Raw genomic sequence first — 16709 nt, forward strand, 5'->3', positions numbered from 1 at the left:
AAGGCAACGAGTCCATTCTCTCTCTCTCTCTCTCTCTCTCTCTCTCTCTCTCTCTCTCTCTCTCTCTCTCTCTCTCTCTCTCTCTCTCTCTCTCTCTCTCTCTCTCTTAATTGTTATTGTAGGGCTACTGTACATTACCAATGGGTCTTCTGTGGTGTTTATACTGTATTTATTCAAGTGGAATGTATTTGTTATTTACTTGTGAACACAATGAGAGGTCACTGTAGGAATTCTGATGAAACGCCAAACTTTCCCCCGCTCACTCTCGAGCGTGCGCACTGTGGTTTACCTATCGCTCAGGTGTGTGGCCGCTGACATCTGAAAAGTGAATCTCATATTCGATTCATGAGATAGGGACATAGCATATATAAGAGGACAGCATGGAGGAGAAGACACAAGATCATCCAACAGCAGTAAAGAACAACCTGAGGACTGAAACAGCAGCAGCTCATCAAGCGGATCAACCTGTGGAATCACTGATCATCACTCGAGACATCAGAATGAATGTTCGTCTGGATCTTCAGCTCTGCCTTCTTCTGGCAGTGTGTGTCAGCTGTGTGCTGAGCTGCAAGTGGACCAAACATAGTCGACATGGTCCATCAAAGTTTCAGCGCCAGCATGGAATCTCTTTGGATCACATCAGAACGATGGTGAGTGTTTTTTCTACTTACTTTTTTATATATATAATTATTTTTCATACCTATATTTTATGGCTATTCACTGAGAGACTAATATTTGTATTAAAAAAATTGTCATGGTCGTGTAAAAAAAAAAAAAAAAAAAAAAAATCGAAAGGTTTTTTGATCCCTATACTGTGTCATATTCGATACATGACTTTATAAGGTCTCTAAATGTAGCTGAAAAGACACAATCTTCACATTGATAATTCCCACATTTAGTAAGTAAAAGGTCTTTTAGTAAAATGTAGAAATGTCCAGTGTGTAAAATAAACATAAGAATATCTTTTATATTGTTAGGGATTTTTCAAGATGAACACTTTCTGGACTGAAGTAACTTAGATTTGCTTGATTAAAAAAAATAAAAATCATATTGAAATGTGAGTATCAATATGATGCACCTGGCTTTTGAGGAAAGTTTATTTGTATATCTGTCAATCATCACTGTATTGATGATTGATTCATTGATTGATTGAATTGTTTATTTACATTGTATTTTAATATTTTGCTCCATATCTATGGTTCATAAAACTAAACATGTAAATATCATCCTAGACATATTATCGTGAGATACTGATATTTACATGAATTTTAAGTCAGTATCTGTTACGCTGATTTACATTACAAGCTGTCAGAATTTCATCTTACTTTTTGGCCATGTTAATCTCAACCTCTACAGCAACTTTCATATTTCTGCTCAGTTTTTGGCGTTTGAATAAAACCGATGAACTTCACATTCTTAATATCATACTACATGACCCATAACAATCAAATACGAAACAAAAAAAATAAAATAAAAAAAGCATTCAGATCTGAATCTGTTCACTCTGTTCAATATAGTCTCTTCATTAAATCTGTTTCTGAATATTTTGCAGGGTGAGAAAATCCATAATGACCATGAGGACATCAACCCTATCCCATATGAGCTGATCAATAACCACAGAAAAGCAGAGGTTAGCAAAAATGATTTTTCAGAAAAAAACAAACAATCCTGGTTTGTGCTGCTGATTATGAAGCTGTATTCATATATGTATCTCTGTTGTTTTCAGCCTGAGAAGCAGATCCTGTTTGTCATCCAGGCTCTGCAAGAGATCACTGGCCTCTTTGACGACGCCGTCGTGCCCTGGGATGCTAAAAAATTCGATGATTTCTTAGCCATCGTCCATTCGCAGATTGATGGACTGTGCTCGTGTGTGAATAGTACTACTGAGTGTGTGAGTACAGTGTGTTTATATTTGCATATATACGTAATGTCATCAGCAGTCGAGCCAGAGGAACTCATTCTTTTCTTTCTGAATGCATGCAGAGCGATTACAACAAAATGAAGAGGAACAAAAAGCTGCATCTCTATTTTGGAAGATTGAGACAAATGACAGACCCGAACAAGGTGAGATTCTACTTCTAATATAGAAAGATGAACCCTCAGCTATAAATGTGGAAACTCATCCTAACGATGCATTACTCTCGCAGGAGGATGGAGGAGAAAGCTGGGAGATCATCAGAAAACGGGTCATAAGTCTGATGAACCAGCTGGAGTATTTCCCCTTCAACATTCAGGCTTAATGACTGCACTTCTAGAAGCTTCGCATTAACAAAAGAACATAAAAATATTTCAGTGTTATTAATCAATGTTTACACTCTTTTTATTACAGTAGATTCATTGTTATACAGTTGAAAAAGAGTTAGATATTGTTTATTTATTCTGTTTAGCTTTTATTTATATTAAAGATATTACATTTGAATAATTATTTAAGATATTTAGAATTATTATTCATTGTAATTTAATATTTATTTTTTATATATTTATTTTATTTAAACATATTTTATATGATATATTTTGCATAGTTTTATCCTTATTTATTTATTTATTAATGGATCCTTTATTCTAGCTGTGACATTAATATGCAAAAATTCAGTGATTACTGATTACATAAAAATATGTATTTTGTATTTCTGACATTCAATAAAAACTTGAATTTTTTATATATTTTGTGAATTTATTTATGAAATATAAAGAAAGTTTATAAAATCCTTTCAAAAGAAAATGTTTGCCGACTACAGCACTTTTCAGAACATCACACACTTGTGGACTGTTGAAGTTAAAGAAAAACCGGACATCCAACTGAGGATCTCACACATCATCATCATATGAATATGGAAGCCCGTTTAATGCTTTGAAACGTCATAATTATAAAATGTTTGAAATTAAAAAGTCAAAATGATGAGTATTTAGGACTTTAAAAGTCGAAGTTATGACATAAACCCCGGTTTCACAGACAAGGGACTAAAATGCACGTGTGAGCTGGTTAACTAGAAGTCTCTTGTATTTTAAAACATGTAAGTGCCATTGTTTATCTTATTGATGCACTCCAGTAATGTTTTTAAGGCACATTTGTAAAAGCTACTTAAATGTCATAGTTAAACTTAGGCCTAAGCCTGGCTTAATCTAAACCCTGTCTGTGATATCGGGCCAGTATGTTGTGGCGAATTTCGACACCCAAATTATTATCACCCTAGCATTGGTAGGTTTAGGATTAGTTGTGGGGGAGGGGTTAGGATTAGGCAATGATGTACTGACTTCAACTAGGGGGGGTAATAATTTGGCAGGGGGTCGAAATTCGGCACAACAGGTGTTAAATCTGTTGAAAAGTCGTGTGTATTCCTAGCCTGGGAAAACCCAGACAACTTCCGGCAAATTTAGATTTGTTAATACTATTTAGGTACTACTGAGAATGGTCTGGTTTTAACCAGGCTAGTGTATTCCAGCCTGAAAATGATTTCGACTGTTAGTTTGTCTGAATGGCCATAAGATGGCGCGCTTTCCCTGCAGCTCTTACAGCACTTTATTATTAGAAGACTAAGCACTGTCTCTTTCTGTCAGTCTGTGTCTCTTTTTGTATTTCTTTCCCTCTCTTTTCCTCATGTGTATTATCCTGTCTCAGTCTCCATTCAAGTATGTAGGCCTACTTAATCCATATATAGGCCTACTGTACAGTCCAAACTGACCAAATGTGATCTGCTTTCTAGGGTAAAAAATCAAAACAAATACTAACATAAAATGAAGAACACATATTTAGGATTTTGCAATATTTTACTAGTCAAATAGCAAAAAACACTGACAATGTTAAATCCTTGTACAGACGGTCAAATGTTCTTTGCAGATGCTCTTTCAAATGATCATCAGACTTGTGGAGTCCATATCAGAATGCAAAGAAAATATACCAAAAAAAGCTGCTTTGTGGAAAACACCTGATGCTTATTTTAACAGAAATGAAGTGAAAGTAGACATTTGATTTGCAGGTTCCTTTAGCTTTGAGCAGTTCCTTACCACTAGTATTTTTATTTCCACATACACAGCACCTTATTATCACGAAAGAATAGCCAGAGCCAGTGCATTTATAAAACAAACACACTCACAAAAAAAAAAAAAAAACTATCACATAACACAATATCAGTTGATAAACTGAGTAATAAAGAAAACAAACTAGCAAACAACAATAAAAACATAAGTTAAATGTATTACAACCCTGCCAACAAAAATATGTTCCATGAACATTCTGCTAACGTTCTCATTAGGTTATGAAAACGTTATTTCTTAATGTTCTCAGAACATAAAAAAAAAAAAAAAAAATCGGTTATGTGAGCATTACTGAATATTTTCTCTATTTTATCATTTTGCAAGTATTATGGGAATGTTACATTTGGATGTTCTCTGAACCATCTGAAAAAAAGTATAGGCTAACATTCAAAAAAACATTATATTAAAATATTTCAGAAAAACGTTCCATGAATAACGTGTAAATAACTATTTTGCGGGTAATGTTTTGATAATGTTATTAAAGACCATAACATTCTATTAACATTACTGGAAGAAGTACAGTACACATCTGAGAACGGTCCCTGTTAGCTGGGAATATTGTTATGGAAATGTGTAAATTCCACAACATCATCAAAACTCATATAAACTTAGTATATAAACGGCATGGTTACTCCTTCCGAGATAACAGTTTCATGCTTTCAAGTGAAATCTTTTTCAAACATACACTCACACTCAGTGACATCATCAGTGTGCATACAGCACAAACAGATGTACAGTCGTGATATGGACTGAACGTAATCATTGTTCTGGTGTTGAAGCTGACATCTGGATGTGTTTTTCTCACTCTTGGTCTGGGGACTCAACTTCCCATGCTGCATCTGTGGGCTCACTGGGCTGGGCGTAAACAGAGATGTCCTCGTATACATCACCACCACAATGCTCGATTTCTAAACCCTGTACAGCACACAGAGAATCAGAAAAAAACAGAGGGATTTCAAAGAATATTAAGAGCATGTGATGTTGTTAAAGTAGTATACTATAAGACATGGGAAGCCATGCATTTCATTCATGAATTATTACAGTTTTTCTCGATTGATAACACACTATAATAACTGATTCAGTTGGCACAATTTCCCAAAGCATTAATTCAGTTCTCGAAACAAAGACACATGTCATAAAACGTTTAAAGGGATTATTCACCCAAAAATTTAAATTCTCTCATTAATTACTCACCTTCATGTCGTCCCAAACCAATATCGGACTCATCGGAGCACAAATGAAGATTTTTTTGATGAAATCTGAGAGATTTTTTTCCCTCCATTGACAGTCTATGCAACTTCCACTTTGAAGCCGCAGGGACATCATTAAAGTAATCCATGTGCTTTGTTTGCGCAGAAAAATGAATAAATTGTCATTTCATTTAATATTAACCATGAGAACATGCACCAAGATGCATGTGTGTTGTGTTGACGCGAGAACGGACGTTGTTGCTTGAGCGATCTTTTGAGATGAATATTTTGCAAATAAAGTGGTAAATTATGTTTTTTCGCAAACAAAGCATTTGCATCGCTTCATAAGTTGAGGTTAAATCACTGAAGTCACATGGATTACTTCAATGATGTCTGTCTTTACTACCTTTCTGGGACTTGAAAGTGGAAGTTGCATAGGATGTCAGTGGAGGGAGAGAAAGCACTCAGATTTCATCAAAAAGATCTTCATTTGTGTTCCGAAGATGAACGAAAGTTTTATGGTTGTTGGAACGACATGAGGGTGAGTAATTAATGACAGAAGTTTCATTTTTGGGTGAACTATCCCTTTAACACGTCACCTGTTTTATAGGTTTTAACCATGTTCTCATTCATAAAACATAAACAATGATTATGTGCTATGTACATCCACAGGCTTTTCATACAGTTTAATTACAGAACTCAGTACTTTAGATGAGGGAAAATTTGAGATGATCCTCACTGCAGAACACGAAATCCAGGGGGAGTAGTTGGATCCAGATCCAACTCCTCCCACCTTACATATACCTAAACCTACCAATCTCCACCCCCGATCCTTAAACCCACCCCTAAACCTATCAATCTCCACCCCTTAAATCTGGATCCAACTCCGCCCCCTGGATCTCGTGTACTGCAATGAGGTGCTACTGGAAAATTCACTATTTTATGTACAGTAAACTGTCAAACGTACACCCTCAGACGTGTGATTGTCAAATTTATTTGTTGCCCATTTTTTTCACATGTATTGTATTTTTGCAGAACTGAGAAATTCTTGTCAGAAGACCAAGAAACTACTAAAATATTTGATTCGACATGATGATAGTTTGAGGGTTGTACGAGTTGGTGTGTAGTTATGAGATTGTGTTTACAGTTTGAGAAAACAGTTTCATGAATTATGTGTTAGCAATCGAGAAAAACTGTAATATAGACAGAAAGATCAATTCCTACACCAGGAAAAAAGGTCTATAATTCATTAGTGCTGGTTACTAAGTTCGTCTATTTTGAAAATTATTTCCAAATGAAGCCAAAGCAGAATTAACTGTTGAGTGTCTACTAACAACACCAAAGCCCAAAAGACCAAAGACTTTAGATATACAAATACTGTGCACTCATATTTCTATGAATGGGAGAAAGTACAATGCACAATATGGAGGAATAAGTGGTAAAGTCATTGCATCACTGCCGCTGCTTTCAGAAGCTCCAGTTGCTATAGAAACAGTCAGTGTTTTGAGACACACGCTTATGACTGCACATGTGCATTGGCTGGTCCAGCCTGAACATTTTTTAGTGTTCAGAAACAAAATGAATGAGACAGTTGTTGTCAGATTTCATTGGTGATTTTAAATATGAAATTTAATCGTGAGCTTGGTGAACAGCTTTAAAGAGTTTGATGTTTCCCCATTGAGAGAGATAGGAGCTGCACATGCATGACTGAAATAGCCGTCCGAGAGGCGTTTCAAAGATGGCCACCGAGTGAAATGACTTGCCTTAAAGGGACTTTGGTGAATGAATCAGGGTTACAATTCATTTTGATGGTCCCCTTTAGACATTCTGTTTGACTCTAAGTAATGTCACACCTACATGTCTAACTCTCATTATATTCGATTTTTAGTTGAGTATTAGCAAACTGTTAAGTTAGGGTTAGGTGTTAGGGTTTGGATTAGTAGAATCAGCTGACATGCAATTGCAAAGTTACTTAAGGCCCGTTCACACCAAGGATAATAACTATTTTAATAACTAAGTTAATAACTAAGTTACTATATTGGTTAGGGATGCACCAATATGAAAACTTTGGCCGATACCGATAACTTTATATTTGAAAGCCGATAAACGATACATTGACCAATAAATGTAAATCCATATTTTTATATAATTTTTGAGCGCCTGATTACAAAAACAAAAGTCTCACCATTAAGAGCCTTGTCCCAAGCACACAATTATAATATTCTCATTATAATGTTATGTAGCCTATATGACAGACTTGCGCTGAACATGTTGCACTTTACGGTACTTTCCTTTTTGAACTGATTTCAATTATATTTTTTGCAATTCAAAACCCATCATGTCTCAGCTGAAGGAAATAATACACTGCTTTAATATGTCGGCCAAATTTTCTTATCGAGCTGATAACGATAACATTAAAAATGAACGTATATCGGCCGATATATTGTGTATTCCCTAAATTTTGTATTGCAAAATAAGTCAAAAATACTAAGCAAATAATTTTTTGCAGTGCAAACTGACACAGACTAACTGAACTCATGGAACGCCGCTCGGCCAATCAAATTCGATGACCGGAGCTTGTAAAGTTTAGAAATGTTCCTATTTGTGTTATGAAATCGCATTGTACATCACAAGTATAATTTCAAGCATTGTCTATCACAACAGACCATGTGTGTTTTCACTTCCTGTAGTGCATGCAACAATAGTTGCAGAACTCTGAGCTTAAAACTCAACCAACCATAAACCAACACATGACAGTAACAAGCAAACCGAATGAACCAAAACCGTCACCTCATATATGTGATCATCCTCAGGTTCTTCATAATCCGCTTCTTCTTTCTTCTCCTGAAACCAAACACAATGAGAAAGTGTTGTTTTTGCTTATTGATAACTGAAAGTTGTTTAAACTAATTTCGATGGTCCACTTTAGATATTCAACTAACTATAAGTAACTACATGTCAGCTAGAAGTCATGAGAGTATTAGTAGACTGCCTGTTTAATATCCGCTAACACTTTATTTTGATGCTCCTCAACCAATTTTCTAGTGACTATAAGTAACTTTGCAACTACATGTCAACTTATTCTACTAAACCAAACAGTCTAATACTCTAATGAGAGTCAGTTGACATGTAGTTGCAAATCAATGAGTTAGTTCACATACTGTATAGTTGCAAAGTTACTCACAGTTAGTAGAATGTCAAAAGTGGACTTTCGAAATAAAGTGTAAAGTGCACATAGTCATAGAGAACATTTGTGGCTCTTACCAGCTTGTAAAACTGAACCAGAGGAACGACAATGCACAAAATCAACAGAAAAGCCTGAAGGAAAATGATAACATCCTTGACTCTAGATCTGCGCAAGATAGCTTGGGGATCACTATTTCCTATGGAAGAGACAAAGAAACACAAGTATGGTAAACAGGCTAGCGAAGAAAGAAAGTGAATGACATCAACAACAAATCATCACCTACTGGACACTTCAAGCGCAGTTCCCGGTCCAAGAGTACCATTCAGCTTGCAAAAATAAATGCCGCTGTCCTCAACCTCCACTTTCTTTATGAGAATAGAGGCATTTGTGTTTTCACTCTTCTCCTTTATATGTATTCTTTGGCTGTTCTTGAGTGTGTCTTTGTCAGCCCGGTCTTTGAACCACACTACACGAGCCGGCATAGACGACTGATACGACACACAGAATATCATCACATTCTGATCTGTCTTAACGCCAAGAAATCGTGGCTTCTGGTACACATGGATATGTTTTGCTTCAGCTGAAATTATGAGATGGACAGAGAGAAAATATATAAGACAGAACCGGTTTAATATTGCAATGGCCATTTGCTGTAAGTTATCAGCAGAAGTAAAACCATGAAACATGCTTGGCATTATCAAAGATATTTAACAGTGTGTGCATCCCACATTATAACTGTTTATTTTTAAGGTGGCACATGCAAACTTGTTTTGAAGCGGTGGGACTTCCTCTTTCACTCACAGATGGGAAGGAAGAACAACGCTGAAAACAAGTCTAGGGCAACTGTAATATGCAAAGTGTAATCCTGCAACTTTTAAATGTAAAACAAAAATCAAATCAATCGGTTGTAAAGAACTGCTGTCTTAAACAATTCCTCCCATATCTTAAAAAGTGCATCAAAAAACGTGGCATTTCAGAGAGTACCATGTTTAAAACTTTTTTAAACCGAAAATGCAGTTTTTAATGTATAAAACAGCCATTTACCTGAGAGGAAAATCAGCGCCATGACTGAACATCCCAGCAGGAAGGAATGCATGATTCTTGGTCTTGAAATGCACCTCTCCAAGAAAATGTAGAAGTCGGTACAGATCAGAAAGACAGAACTGAAGGAAGCCAGCTGAAGGGTGCGGGTCATGAAGCTGTGATGATACAATTCCGTTTCTGAGAAGAAACATGCAAATCCATACACCCATGCATCAAAATGATAAGGAGCAAGTGAATCATCTCGATGCAAAATACATTAAGAATGATATAGGCTGCTTTACCATTTATGTACAAAAATGACTAAATGAAATACAAATTAAAACCTCAACTGCATGCATCACTGCACTGTAAGATACAAATCTGTAGAAAAACAGATCCTGTCCTGGTAGAATTTTTTTTTTTTTGTCTTGTTTTTCAGACCAGTACATACATCTAAACAACTAACAATAGGCTTTATGCCCAGCTCAACTACTTCCTGAACTTCAGCCAGCTCCTTTGTTTCCTGTCTGCCATTATTGGACAAAACTGATTAATCCAGGTGTGCCTGATTATTGTTACTGAGGTCAGGCACACCTGGATTAATCAGTTTGTCCAATAATGGCAGACAGGAAACAAAGGAGCTGGCTGAAGTTCAGGAAGTAGTGGAGCTGGGCATAAAGCCTATTTGAAGTTAAATTTAAGAGCTTAAAACAAGAAACATCCCCCAGTGAGGTAAGACAAATATTACTGTTTTCCTTTTGAAAAAAAATGTTTGGACCTCGCTGGCAGGTATTTCTTGATTTAAGATTTTCTTTTTAGATATTTGTAATGGGATATGATATCAATGTGTGATATCAATAAAACACATCAACAAACTATGAAAGGATTATTATTGCCGCTTCCATAGACATCAGTGTGTATTTTACAAGCTATTATTGTAAACATATAAATGTAGAAATGTATGCATTCTCTACAATGGACTGTTTTTTTTTTTTTTACTTTTCTTAAAAGAAATTAGCCATTGTAATATGAATACACTCAGAAATAGTTCAATCAAAAGCCCTGTTATATTGCCTTCTGCAATTACTGATTATAAAGAAGAATCAGCCTAATGGCTGCAAACAATATATGTTAAAAGCAATAATTATGAGAAAATTTAAAATAAATCTGCATCTGCATTGTTTGCCAGTCAGTGAATTTGTTCTCTGCATGTAACCCATCCAAGTTAGTGCCCACACATTAGGAGTAGTGATAGTGAACACACACACACACTGCATGGACACAATTGTGGGTTACTCATTTCCTGCCTGTATTGAGAATCGAACCCGCAACCTTCGGGTTGCAAGTCTCTAACCATAAGGCGACGACTGCTCGCAGAGTCAGAGTTCTCTGAAAAGTTGTAATTACGAGTTCTTCTAGGACGTGAATGCATTTTGGAAAATCTCATAATTGTGGTACTCCAACATGACGTGAATGCACCTATAGTCCAGGGTGTTCAGTCCTGTTCCTGGAGACACCCCTTCCAGCAGAGTTTAGCTCCAGCCCTAATTAAACACATCTCAACCCGATCACTAAAGCTTCCAGGCAGGTGTGTTGAGCTAAACTTGTCCTCCAGCAGCGGGATTGCACATCCATGGTCTATAATCTTCATTTTGCGTTTTTACTGTTGCTGATGTTTTTTGTTGACTTTGCTGAGTGTTGCCATGCTGAATTTTGTTGTGTCCCATACGTGTCTTTAATTTACATGCATAAGTTGGTGCTTTCCATGCGCATCTGCGGTGCAGTCCATCACAGTGGGTGGAGATAGCAGCAGTCGTTGAGCTGTGTGAAGTGTACTGCACTCAATACAGCTGTAACCACACACACACACACACACACACACACACACACACACACACACACACACACACACAGACTCTATTATCAGGCAAAGTCACAACTGTTTGAGGGGGCAAGGGAAGTGGTGTACCTTCTCAAAAAACTCAGATGTGAAAATAATCAATGGTACAAAGATAAAAATAAACGTCCCGGTTTCACAAACAGGGCTTAGATTAAGCCAGGATTAGGCCTTAGTTTAAATTAGTAGCTTTATTAAATGTGCCTGAAAAAAAAAAAAAGAAAAAAAAAAACATTACTTGTGTGCATCTTCAGACAAAACAATGGCATTGACTTATTTTAAGATATGCCAGTGCAAGTTACTTTCAGTTAAAACAGCTGAAACATGCATTTTAGTCTGCACTGTTAGAAATTTCTTGTAATTTTACAGGAAATTCCTGGCTAATAGTTGCCGTAAATTTACTGTAAACAGTATACAGGACTGTTATTGTAAAATAAATACAACAAGGTACTGTACTTAATAGAATTTCCTGTAATTTTACAGGATAGAATACTGTAAATATTACAGCAAAATTTTATATTTACGGCAACTTAGTAGCCAGGAATTTCCTGTAATTTTAGGGATTTCCTGTAATTTCACAGGACAGAATATTGTAAATATTACAATTAAATGTTGTAACTTCGATAAATGTCCTCTTTCAGACTTCTGCAAAGAAAAACAAAACACTTAGTATTTTTTTTTAATATTTTTATTTTCTCTTAAAACTGATGAGAAAACAGAGTGCACAATGCACAAACAAACAATCTATTACTGTACCAAACTGGTTAAACATGAGTTGTCAAACATACTAATGTCCCCTGCCCACTAATGTCCCCTGCCCACCAATTCCTCAAAAGTGTGCAAACTGGTGCGTTCAGCCCTCGTTTTTTTCTCTGCCTTGCTGCCCGTCTGGGGATTTATGCCGCAAAAGGCTCTGAAAACAGGGGGAAAAACACACTTATCAGGTAACATTTAAGACTGATATGACATGGTCATAACCATGACATGAAACATTAAGGGATCTTTATGAATGAATGAGTGCTTGTGTGTGTGAGACTGAGTGTCATTGTAGGCTATATGAGTATGTGTGTGTCTGTGTGTATATGTCTGTGGCTTGGCACGATCGATGCAAGGGTCTGCGATGCGAGTGCACCGGTTGGAGTGGAGTGCATCGAATAGAAATTGGGCTGAAACCATGATGCATCTCCCTTTAAAGCTTTGCATCGGTAAAATCTGATTTCCTATTTTATATAAGCCTTTATATTTTTAAATGATTATTTTCATTCAATTTACTTTAATAATTATCTCAGCCATTTCCCAAACAAGCAGACTATTAGATGCGGAGGGGTAGGTCTATTTTCAGGTCGAAATTCATGAGCATTGTTTACAAATAGAAAGATCTCTAAACCGTGATTCTAACACCCGAGCTACACCGGGCCTCTACACGCGCGTATTACGCTGAATTCTACGCACTCGTAGATTCAACTGATGTCAGCGATTCTGGCTACACCAGGAACACGGACAGCGCAGACCCGGCGCATGTGTACTTTAAAATAGAAATTAGTTCTATTTTTCCACGCACTCGCACATCACGCATCTGCAACACAGAGAAAACTTTCATCTTGTTGGATAGCTGCACGTTGTTATAGCTAGCAAACACAAGTCCCACCCTACTCTGCTTCTGATTGGCTAAACACGTTTTTTTTTTTTTTTTTAAGTGAGAGCTGCCATAGGTTTTGGGGAACTCAAAAATGATAAACCTTTTCCGAATTTCTATCCTGATGAAAATTTCTTCACAACCGTGTCACGCCGGAATACTTTAACCCCTGAGTGTGTGCCTGTGAGAGATTGAGTGATCCCTTTCTCACTAAATTGGATAGCATAATTTGAGTTTTTTCTTATACCTGCAAAGCAATGTGTAAAATCTGATCACTCAAAATGCGAAGTAATATGTTTTTGTATTAAGTGGGCCAGGGTGACTTAATGACATCCCTAACTCTAACAAAAAATGTAAATTACAGAAAAGTTATAAACATTGATTAAAGGGATAGTTCGCCCAAAACTGATATTTAACCCATGATTTACTCACCCTCAAGCCGTTCGAGATGCATATGTCAATCTTTTTTCAGATGAACACATTTTCAGTTATTTTAGAAAATGTCTTAGATCTTTCAGTGGTTATAATGTGAAGTTATGGGGTCCACCTCCTTCAAGTCCCAAAATGTGCATGCATCCTTCACAAAAGTAATCCATCCGGCTCCAGGGGGATAAACGAAGGCCTTCTGAGGGTAATCAATGCGGTTTTGTCGTAAAAATATACATATTTAAAACTTTATAACCGAAAATAACTGGCTTCCGGTAGCGGTCGACGCGCGTTCACGGAGATGGATGCTGGTGTATGACGTAGGACGAAGCGTAGGAAGCGTCGTGATGTCGAACAAACGTAGAGTTTTGTTTTGCTCTGCTCTCTGGCTGCGCTGTCACATTCGTTCTACGTCACGACGCTTCCTACGCTTCGTCCTACGTCATACACCAGCATCCATCTCCGTGAACGCGCGTTGACCGCTACCGGAAGCCAGTTATTTTCACTTATAAAGTTTTAAATATGTATATTTTTACGACAAAACCGCACGGATTACCCTCAGAAGGCCTTCGTTTATCCCCCTGGAGCTGAATGGATTACTTTTGTGAAGGATGCATGCACATTTTGGGACTTGAACGAAGTGGACCCCATAGCTTGACATTATAACCACTGAAAGATCTAAGACATTTTCTAAAATAACTGAAAATGTGTTCGTCTGAAAAAAGATTGACATATGCATCTCGAATGGCTTGAGGGTGAGTAAATCATGGGTTAAATATCATTTTTGGGCAAACTATCCCTTTAAGATCCCTTCATGTATAAAGTCGTTGCTTATGGAGGTATATTTGATTCAAATCAACTGAACACCTGTGACAGCGTGATTTGTAGTTGTAGAGAAAAGCCACACATGTGTATCAGTAAATTTGAAGTCAAAGAGAGAAATGGTTTAAGAGTTGCAAACTTGTAGACTTTTTTTTCTCTCCCACAAACACAACACAACAGTTACACCTTCTCAAATTCTTCATTGCAGTTTCACAAATCCTATTCTACAAATCACAAATTAAGAAACCCATTTTGCTCCCATTTTTTATACAATTGTTGCAGTGAACATGTCCTTAAAACAACCTTTAACGGTCGTTTTCAAAACTGTGCAATTCACCGAGTGATTAGTGATGTCCGTTGATGTTCTAAAACAAGTAGCGTAGCGAAATACAGATTTCTGTTGGAGGACTCATTGCTCGTTAATATTACTGCGCTTCAGACTCAAATATCGAGTGGAAGTTTATACGCGGTTGTGAGGTATCTGAAAAAAATAGTTCTACTATAGCAAATCAGACGGATTGAAATCATACATTGCGCCGATATATTTGTTTTTAATCATCAACGAACACCACTAACCACTAACCACTAGTGAGTTGCACAGTTTTGAAAACGAACGTTAAGGGTTGTTTTAAGGACACCAAAACAAACCAGAAAAGAGACTCAAAGTGCTAAGTACCGGAATTATCCTTTAACCCCTCAGAGCCGCGTGGAGCACTTTTATGATGGATAAATGCAAGTGACTTTTTTGAGCTTCAAACTGATCTACTGCCTTTATAAAGCTTGGAAGTGTCAGGTTTTTTTTTTTTTATAACTCAGATGTCATATAGAAGAAAGAAGAAAGTCATATACACCTAGAATGGCTTGAAGGTAAGTAAATCATGGGGTAATATTCATTTAAAAGTGAACTACCCTTTTAACAAAATAAGGGAAGAATATACCTTGTACAGTTAGGCAAGCTGTGCTGGGTAGAGTCTCTCTCTGGATGTCAGCAGCTGTGGCAGAGGGCTAGGGAATAAAAAATGTAAACATTACCAAAAGTATTACCAATTACACAACAAATACCAATTACAAATCTATTATTATTGTAATATTCCATACAGTTTGCCAAGCAGCCACATATAATTTAAGACAAACAAAATGGTTAACTTGATTTTAATACAACTAATAATCTGCTGCCTTCTCTGAAGACAAAGAGAGCAGTGAAAGCCTTTCAACAGAACCCAGGCTCCGAAAAAAATATTTAATGACGGTGCTGGTCAGTTTATTTTATATAAAGACAGCTTAACGTTACATGACTGCTCTTTCACCTTGGTTGGCCAAGCACAAAGTTATAACATCTGAACATACCAGATGCTATATTCAGCTTTTATCACAGTTATAGCTAACTTACAGAATTAAATGAAAATACCTTCAATTAATTCTGTAAGTATTCAGTGACCGTAAAATCTACAAGCTACGTTTATGCTAGTGTGCAAACCACGATTTCAAGACAGCAAAACAGAAGTCATAATAACGTTAACTGTTACAACAGCCGGTAGCACGTGTAATCAATAATAATAATAATAACCTGAGCTAAGGAAGCTTACCGGGCGGGCTCACGTTAAGTTAGCTAAGTTAATGCTTATGTTTACAGTCTGGGATAACGTTATTTGAGCGATCGTCATTGTGGTGGTTTTCCATTAACGTTACGTTACAAGCTCAGCTCGACTCGATTCTACTCACCATGTTTGTTTTTCCATTGTGAATATCTAGTGTCTTGTACCTGATGTGGTAACTTACCTTTTTCGTTATGGATTGAGTAAGACGCCGCCACTTCACCGGGGTCAGTTTAGGTTGTGTACGTTAAGTTATACCGGGAGTGAGCGAGTCGAGTCGGGACGAGTTGAGCTAACGTTATAGGGATCTAACGTTACTCTAGATATTGTCACTGAAATATACCAAACGAAAAATTGTGAATATCTCGTACCTTGCACCTGCATGTGGTTCCTTTTCCGTATGGATTGAGAAAGAAGACGCCACTCCACCGCGGTCAGTTCACGTTGTTTTTAGTCGACTCGGGGCGAACGTCACTTAAGCTAATGTCACTGAAATATACCAAACGAAACAATCAGCAGCACTCACTCATATCAACGTTATCCATATACTTATAAAATAGATTTCATGTTAACGTTTCATACCTGAGATGTGTTATTCTTTCAAAAATGTTGGATTCTCTGGTACCGTTGGCCGCGCAATTTCAAAATTCAAACAGCAACGATCCCACAATGCTATGCGGCGGCTGTAAAATAATGCTTCTACAGTGTAGATACAATAAAATTACAGGACTGTCCATAAATTTCCCATCATGCATTTGCATTTACAATAAAAACATGAATACAACATGTTGTTGTAAAATTTATTGTAAAAATTACATCAATTGCTAACAGTGTGGGACTAGCCTTTTCTGTGAAACCGGTCAAACAAGTATTATGAAATATGTGATTAAATGAGATG

The 16709-nt window shown here is 36.8% G+C and overlaps 2 protein-coding genes across 4 annotated transcripts; one reads left to right on the forward strand and one right to left on the reverse strand.

Annotated features, from left to right (window-relative positions):
- Positions 1–380: 380 nt before the first annotated feature.
- ifnphi4 (interferon phi 4) lies at positions 381–2240 on the forward strand (the record flags this gene model as incomplete). Its single annotated transcript, XM_081391965.1, has 5 exons — positions 381–650; positions 1553–1630; positions 1727–1870; positions 1984–2064; positions 2151–2240. The coding sequence occupies 5 exons, from the start codon at positions 381–383 to the stop codon at positions 2238–2240; spliced, it is 663 nt and encodes a 220-aa protein (XP_081248091.1).
- A 1512-nt stretch (positions 2241–3752) lies between these two features.
- cd79b (CD79b molecule, immunoglobulin-associated beta) lies at positions 3753–9960 on the reverse strand. 3 transcript variants are annotated; one of them, XM_081392259.1, is made up of 6 exons: positions 9738–9960; positions 9457–9633; positions 8696–8992; positions 8490–8608; positions 8016–8069; positions 3753–4950 (listed from the first exon to the last, which is right to left on the reverse strand). In XM_081392259.1, the coding sequence occupies exons 2-6, from the start codon at positions 9605–9607 to the stop codon at positions 4837–4839; spliced, it is 735 nt and encodes a 244-aa protein (XP_081248385.1). In that variant the 5' UTR covers positions 9608–9633; positions 9738–9960; the 3' UTR covers positions 3753–4836. The 3 variants fall into 3 exon arrangements, with proteins under 3 accessions (XP_081248385.1, XP_081248387.1, XP_081248386.1); XM_081392261.1 differs by having other exon boundaries at positions 9786–9945; XM_081392260.1 differs by having other exon boundaries at positions 9780–9944.
- Between the last annotated feature and the right edge of the window lie 6749 nt (positions 9961–16709).

The sequence above is a fragment of the Scardinius erythrophthalmus genome (assembly GCF_964197995.2).
Source record: "Scardinius erythrophthalmus genome assembly, chromosome: 18".
Taxonomy (NCBI): Eukaryota; Metazoa; Chordata; class Actinopteri; order Cypriniformes; family Leuciscidae; genus Scardinius; species Scardinius erythrophthalmus.

Bases quoted from the DNA above. Each gene is read 5' to 3' on its own strand.
- cd79b (XM_081392259.1), bottom strand. From the start codon at position 9,607: ATGACCCGCACCCTTCAGCTGGCTTCCTTCAGTTCTGTCTTTCTGATC. The intron at 8,993-9,456 runs GTAAATGGCTGT...TCATAATTTCAG, and splicing joins GGCGCTGATTTTCCTCTCAG to CTGAAGCAAAACATATCCAT. The intron at 8,070-8,489 runs GTAAGAGCCACA...GTTTGGTTTCAG, and splicing joins TGGTTCAGTTTTACAAGCTG to GAGAAGAAAGAAGAAGCGGA.